The following is a 7,850-nucleotide window of genomic DNA, read 5'->3' as shown; positions in this document are numbered from 1 at the left end:
TGACTTTTGTTCAGTGTGCTCTTGATCCAATATTTGCTTGCTTTTATTTCTGCATTGTCTGAGTGTAATATTGTATCCAAAATTTTTGGTGCATTTTGTTATTTTGGTTATTTGGTATGTTTTCTGTTTACAAAACAAGCGTCTCTGCATACTTTGAGTATGGTACACTTTCTAATATACCGCTTCTTAAAACTGCTTTTAACAGATGCCCTTATTGGCAACTCTCTCAGGATCCCTCTCACTCCTCAGAGCTTTTTCTGTATAGTTGCTTAATAAGCTTCTATTGCTTTACTCACTAAATAAATTAAAAAAATATGTATATATATATATATATATGTGTGTGTGTGTGTGTTCTTTTTTTTTCTTTTTTTATTTTTTCAGCATAACAGTATTCATTGTTTGTTGCACAACACCCAGTGCTCCATGCAAAACGTGCCCTCCCTATTCCCCACCACCTGTTCCCCCAACCTCCCACCCCTGACCTTTCAAACCCCTCAGGTTGTTTTTCAGAGTCCATAGTCTTGTATGGTTCGCCTCCCCTTCCAATTTTTTTTTTTTAATAAACATATAATGTATTTTTATCCCCAGGGGTACAGGTCTGTATATTCTTTTAAAAATCACTTTGAGGGGCGCCTGGGTGGCTCAGTGGGTTAAAGTCTCTGCCTTCAACTCAGGTCATGATCCCAGGGTCCTGCGATCATGCCCAGCATGGGGCTCTCTTCTGGGCAGGGAGTCTGCTTCCACCTCTCTCTCTCTGCCTGCCTCTCTGCCTACTTGTGATCTCTGTCTGTCACATAAATAAATAAAATCTTGAAAAAAATCACTTTGAGACCAATTTGTAGTGTGGTTTACATAGTTGATCTTTATTTCCCAGACCAATATATTTACTTTTCCTAGCACATTACTTTTTTCTGCTTCCTTGGATTTCCTTTGTTTTCCCTATTTCAGGATTTTTTTTGAAATTTGTAATTTCTTGTGATTTATGAAGTAAACAATCTGGTTTTGTTTCTTCTGGTGGTTTATTTATGCTTTCCAAGTGATAATATTTATACTGCAGCATTTAATTTAATAATGCTTAAAGTATAGACTATGACTAGCTAATTCATTAATCTGCTCATTTATTCAAAATTATTTATCAACATCTAATATGTGCTGTCTTGCTCAACACTGCAGGTACAAAGTGCAATCTGTGTTAATATGAAGTTTTATTTAATTGTGGATAATTCAAGAATATCATAAGGTTTTTTATAATACCATGATGTTAAAATAGTGAAAGACATTGATTCCGTAAACAAATCTATTCCTTAACTGTAATCCTGGCATTTTGCTAATGAGATCAAGAGACTGTAGAGGTTGACTTTCTAATCTATCAAAGAGAGAACTGAGTCTTCCTGAAATATATTATACTAGAGGCTATTTTGGGGAACACAAAAAGAAAAGAAGTTTGCAAAATCATGTAGCTAAAATGTCAGTATGATTTGAGTAAGAAATAGCAAGCAGCAAGAGAGAACACTTCTCTGCCTGTTTGACCCCATCATAAACCTAATCATGCTTTGTGTTTAAAAACATTCATCTATTCCACTCAGAAATTTTTCTGATATGCTTCAAAGTTAAATTCATTGCCATTTCTTTCTTCTCCTATATGATCTATGATTTTTGTAATGCTATAGAAGGAATCTTTGAAGAGCACTGTTATAAACATGTTCATTCTGTGTCACTTTACTATTTCCAAAAAAGTTGTCTTTTGCAGTACCTAATCTGCCATCCCATGGTGCAGATATATAAAGATAAAACATAGGTGTAGTTAGAAAAACTGAATGAAGAACAACTTGATATCTCTAATTCTTCCACTATCCTAAACAATGTTAATTATCCTCTTATGTGACTAGAAGTATATTCTAGGAAGAGACAGTAACTAATAATATGGATGTGTATAAAAAGTGTGATGAAGGCCAAGGATGAAGATTCATAAAAAATGAGATAATTTAATCACGTATTCTTATTTTAATGTGAGTTCTTCAGTACCCTTCTACTACTTAACTCCAAGACCATTGGAAGCCAACCATGAAATCCTCCAGGATATAGACTTTCTGCAAAAATCAGAAGTCCCTGAGGGAAAAAGCTATGAACACTGATTACTAAGAATGCCTCCAAGGGAGTAGAGATCCTGCTAGAGCACTCTAAATCCTACCAATTGATGAAATTCACTCATCAACTGGTGTTTCAAATCAGCTCTCTATAGCCTCTTTCTTAAGTGTGAACCAATATTCAAAATTTACCAGATATATGAGAAACTCTTCCAAAGTAAAAGACAAAAGCTACAAAAATAAATAACTGAAACTTAGATGATAATAGAAATTATATGTGAAGCATATACCTATGTACACATATATATTACTGTCAGAGTCACAAGATTCAGAAGAAACGAGGTTGTTGGAAATTTGTAATATTAGACAACAAAAAATGCCAAGACACCTGGCTTATAGAGTTCAGGAATTTTTATAGAAAATAGATTAAAAAATCAAGAGACACAATATAAAATTTTTAAATGAAAAGAAGGGAATAAGGCCAGAAGATTCCATATCTAACTAAAAGTAATAGTAGTAATAGTAAAATAATAGTAGTAATAGTAGTAAAATAACAAGGACACAGTTAGGATGATATTATCAAAAGTTAATACAACACATAAAAAAAGAACTACAAAAAACAGAAACATATATATATGTATTTATATAAATAAATTATTTATTTATATAAATAAATACATATATATAATAAATACATATACAAACAAATAAATAAAAATAAATATAAAAATAGATTTATATAAATAAATATATATGTGTAGTCTTCAATGTTAATATGTTAACATTGATTAATATCAATGTTAATACCATAAAATTTCTAAAACCAAAGTCACAGATTTCCAGACCCAAGAAGCCCCAATAAATGCCTGCACAATAAATGACATACAGCCACACATACACCTCTATCATCACCATTACCAGCATCAAATGTGAAAGCATAGAAGTTTTAAGATGTTCTTAAGTATTTCAGAAACAGAAAACAAATAAATTAAGAAAAGCAAAGAAGAGAAGTTCATGTAAAATGTATCAACAGTCCTCTTAATATCTATACCTTAAACTAGGAGATTGAGAATGCCTTTGAAATTCAGACATAAGCAACCTCATCTACACAGAGCCTCCATTTATTCAATAATAAAGTGTAGATTAATAAAAATTCATCCTGGGTGTCTAGTGAGGATGAGATGAGTTAATGTATATAAACTTTTTAGAACTTTACCTAGTACATATTAAGTATAAATATGAATTATTATTAAAAATAAGAACAATAAAAAATAAAAATAAGAACAGTAACAAAGACATCCTAATTATATCTGTTGCATGTCTGGTGAGGTAATCAATGAGTTCTACCTTAAGAAACACCCAAATGGAGAGGTTAAAATAATTAATATTTAAATAAGATATTATAACAAATATCAATTTGAGAGATCATAATGACATAAATGGTAAGTGTAACACAATTATACTTGGTTATAAGTTTATGGGGATTGTATCTATATCTTTTAGTTTTAAAGTAATATAGACTTTATTGTAACATTTGTGATAAAACCTGACACAGAGTAACTGTGAAGTATATATTATTAAAGGAACTGATAAATTAATGAATTTACAAACAATGGCTTAAACTTAGTTTAAAAAATGTTTAAATAAACATGCCTGGGCATTTAAAATGTTTGTTTTCTTGTTATTACAATATAATATTTAACAGAGAGAAGAGACAGAAGGAACACAACAAATATATTTTTTAAAATTTTTCCAAATCTCTGAGGGTCAAAAAATGAAACAAAACAAAAGTAAAACTTCAACCCTACAAGCTTATTAATTTTTACGCCAGCTTAATTATGGTAATTCTGAACCAAACAGATGTAACACCAGCCTCATTCATTCTTAATGGGATCCCAGGACTGGAGAACATGCACATGTGGATTTCCTTCCCTTTCTGCTCCATGTATGTGGTGGCCATGGTAGGGAATTGTGGACTCCTCTACCTTATCTGCTATGAGGACTCCTTGCACAGGTCCATGTATTACTTTTTGGCCATGCTTTCCCTTACTGACCTTGTCATGTGCTCTAGTACAATCCCTAAAGCTCTCTGCATCTTCTGGTTTCATCTCAAGGAAATTAGATTTGAAGAATGCCTAGTCCAGATGTTCTTCATCCACACCTTCACAGGGATGGAGTCTGGGGTACTCATGCTTATGGCCCTAGACCGATATGTAGCCATCTGTTACCCTCTGCGCTACTCAACTATCCTCACCAATCCTGTCATTGCAAAGGTTGGGCTTGCTACTTTCCTGAGAGCAGTGTTGCTCATCATTCCCTTGATTTTCTTTACCAAAAGACTACCCTATTGCAAGGGCAATATAATACACCATACCTATTGTGACCAGCTATCTGTAGCTAAGTTATCCTGTGGAAATATCAAGGCCAATGTTATCTATGGTCTGATGGCTGCCCTCCTGATTGGGGGGTTTGACATCCTGTGCATCACAGTCTCCTACACCATGATCCTCCGGGCAGTGGTCAGCCTCTCTTCAGCAGATGCTCGACAGAAGGCCTTCAGCACCTGCACTGCCCACATCTGTGCCATCGTTTTCTCTTACAGTCCAGCCTTCTTCTGTTTCTTTTTTAATCGTTTTGGGAGCCATGCAATCCCTCCATCTTGCCACATCATTGTGGCCAATATTTATCTTCTCTTGCCTCCCACTATGAACCCTATTGTCTATGGGGTGAAAACCAAGCAGATACGAGATTGTGTCATAAAGATCTTTTCAGGTTCTAAGAACATCAAATCCCATAGCATATAAAGGAGACATTTTTCATGGAAGAAATGAAGGGGAAGGAAAATAATACTCTGTTGGCTATTTAGTCAGGCTGTTTAGTCTTACAAAGAGGCCTTTGTAAGATTTCTGTTACGTTCTTGACAAGGGATGAATCTGAGGGGACATTAAATGTTTTCAGAATCCCAAAGTCACTGATATGGCCCCACACACACCCTGAGTTTTTCACCTCCTCACCCCTGTGGAGAAAATAGTCTCATCATAAACCCACGTTCCCATGAGCAAAACACAATGGGAAGTTGAGAAATTTATCAAAAGAAATGAATAAGTCAGAAAGTGATAATCTGCTGCTATGTGCCAGTTTGTCTTGTTTTCAAATAGTGATTAGAATTTCTAGTTTGAAAAACAGTTGTTACTTACCTCTGGAAAATATGGGCTATATTTTTTGCATCATTTCCAAAATTTCTCTATTTTCTCAGTATCGCCCTCTTGACGGAGAACCTAGTAAGTATACTATGGGCCCATTAGTCTAATGAGATTTTGGCCTCTGAACTGTAATTTGGTAGTAAGTTATCTGACTATGTCTCCTATAGAAAACTCCTAAATTGCCAAAGAAATTTATCTAGTAATTACATAAAATAAGAAACCCTGGAATCTGGAAAGAAGAAAAAATAGAGTAAGAAAAAAATAATACATTAATCTTCTCATCTTCAATTTTCTAAACTATGTTTGACTATTGAAGGAAAACTTCTAACTATGTTGATGTGGCTCCGAATTTTGTTAAAAATGTTTAAGCTAACCTACAAATGAGATAGGGTAAAGGGATTTAAAGGGAAGTGAAGTTTTATACTTCACTTGAACTGGTGAAATGATGGCATCAGGAGACTATGATGCTATGTATATAAATATAAAACAAAACAACCACTAAAAAATCATGCAAACAGGGGCGCCTGGGTGGCTCAGTGGGTTAAAGCCTCTGCCTTTGGCTCAGGTCATGATCTCAGGGTCCTGGGATCGAGGCCCACATGGGGCTCTCTGCTCAGCAGGGAGCCTGCTTCCTCCTCTCTCTCTGCCTGCCTCTCTGCCTACTTGTGATCTCTGTCTGTCAAATAAATAAATAAAATCTTAAAAAAAAGAGAATCATGCAAACAGATATAGTGTGAAAACACTATAAATAAATAATAAATGGGCTTCTAAAAATACAGAATGTACCTACAGAATGGCATAAATGTTACATCCTTCTGATTATTTGACCCTGTTATCATTGTCCAATGTCCGTCTTTGTCTCTTGTGACAGTTTGACTGAAAGTTTATTCTGTCAGATGGAAGTATGGACTTCACTGCTCTTTTTTGGTTACCATTTGCAAAAATAATTTTCCATCCTTTTCCCTTCAACTCGTTTATATCTTTATATCTAAAGTCTTTTGTTTACATCATATAGTTGTATCTTGCATTTTTAACCTACACAGTCACTCCATGTCTTTTTTTTTTTTTTAGATTATATTTATTTATTTGTCAGAGAGAGGGAGAGAGCACAAGCAGAGAGAATGGCAAACAGAAGGAGAAGCAGGCTCCCTGCTCAGCAGGGAGCCAGATGTAGGACTCAATCCCAGTACCCTGGAATCATGACCTGAGCCAAAGGCAGACACTTAACAGACTGAGCCACCTGGGCGTCCCCACTCCATGTCTTTTGATTATGATGCTTATTTAATCCATTTACATTTTAAGTATTGATGTTAGGAAAGGACTTGCCATTCTTATTTTGCTCATTGTTTTCAGTTTGTCTTTTAATTATTTAGTCTTTTTCCTCTACTTCCTTCTTTGTGTTTCATTAACTTCTTTGTTGTAACATGCTTTGATTTCTTTCTTATTTCTGTTATATACCTTATATAGATATTTTCTTTGTGGCTACTGTGGGGACTGCATAAAATTTATAATTATTTATACTATATTATGACATAAACTATTTAAATGCTACTCCTGTACATCTCTTCTAACCTCACTTTGTTATCAGTGTCACAAATTACATTATTATATTTTGTACCATTAGCATAGTCTCATGGTTATTTTTCATGCTTTTATCTTTTATATTCTACACTGGAATTAGGTGATTTATGTACTGCTATTACAATATTACATATATAAAATGTATTCTGTATATACCTGTTTTTTACCAAAGAGCTTTATATTTTCATGATTCCATGTTACTGTCTAATGTCTTCTTGTTTCAACTTCATGTTCCTGTAGCAATTCTTACAAGGTAGATCTAGTATTGATGAATCCTTCAGTTTCTGTTTATCTGTGAAAGTCTTTATTTCTCCTTCATCTTCTTAAAAAGATTTTTTTATTTGAAAGATAGAGAGAGAGAGAGCACGAGAGCACGAGCAAGCATGCACGCAAGAGATGGGGTGGACAGATGGAGAAGCCTGCTCCATGCTGAGCAGGGAGCCTAGCATGGGGTTCAACCCCAGGACCCTGAGCTGAAATCACATGCTTAATCTACTGAGACACACAGGCACCCCTTCCTTCATTTTTGATAGACAGTTTTGCCAGATAGTATTCTTGGTCAGCAGGGTATTTTGTGGTTTGTTTTTTTGTTTGTTTGTTTGTTTGTTTCCCTTTCGGCACTTTGAATATATCATCTAACTGTTTTAGGGCCTATAACATTTCTGCTGAAAGCTGACTGGTGATTTTGCAAGAGCTCACCTGTGTGTGATGAATTGCTTTTCTCTTGCTTCTTTTGAGATTCTCTGTCTTGACTTCTGGCAATTTGTTTATCATGTATTTCTAGACCTCTTTGGGTTTATCCTAGTTGGAATCCTTTAAGCTTCTTGAAGTTAGTGGTCTATTTTTTTCCTCAGATTTGGGGATTTTGGGTGATTATTTCTCCATATAAATTCACTGTCCCTTTCTCTTCTTCTTGTCCCTGTAGGACTCCCACAATGCATATGTTGATTTTTCTTGCTGATTTCCCATAAATAGCTTG

The 7,850-nt window shown here is 34.6% G+C and overlaps 1 protein-coding gene across 1 annotated transcript; it reads left to right on the top strand.

The window, feature by feature from the left end:
• Positions 1-3,925: 3,925 nt before the first annotated feature.
• LOC123949575 (olfactory receptor 52N4-like) lies at positions 3,926-4,891 on the top strand. The gene has a single exon (XM_046017109.1). It carries the CDS (start codon positions 3,926-3,928, stop codon positions 4,889-4,891), a length of 966 nt encoding a protein of 321 aa, XP_045873065.1.
• The last annotated feature ends 2,959 nt before the right edge of the window (positions 4,892-7,850 follow it).

Source organism: Meles meles, chromosome 8, assembly GCF_922984935.1.
Source record: "Meles meles chromosome 8, mMelMel3.1 paternal haplotype, whole genome shotgun sequence".
NCBI classification, from domain to species: Eukaryota; Metazoa; Chordata; class Mammalia; order Carnivora; family Mustelidae; genus Meles; species Meles meles.
This window is presented reverse-complemented; position numbering and strand designations above follow the sequence as displayed.

Coding starts and splice junctions, on each gene's coding strand:
- LOC123949575 (XM_046017109.1), top strand. CDS start 3,926: ATGGTAATTCTGAACCAAACAGATGTAACACCAGCCTCATTCATTCTT.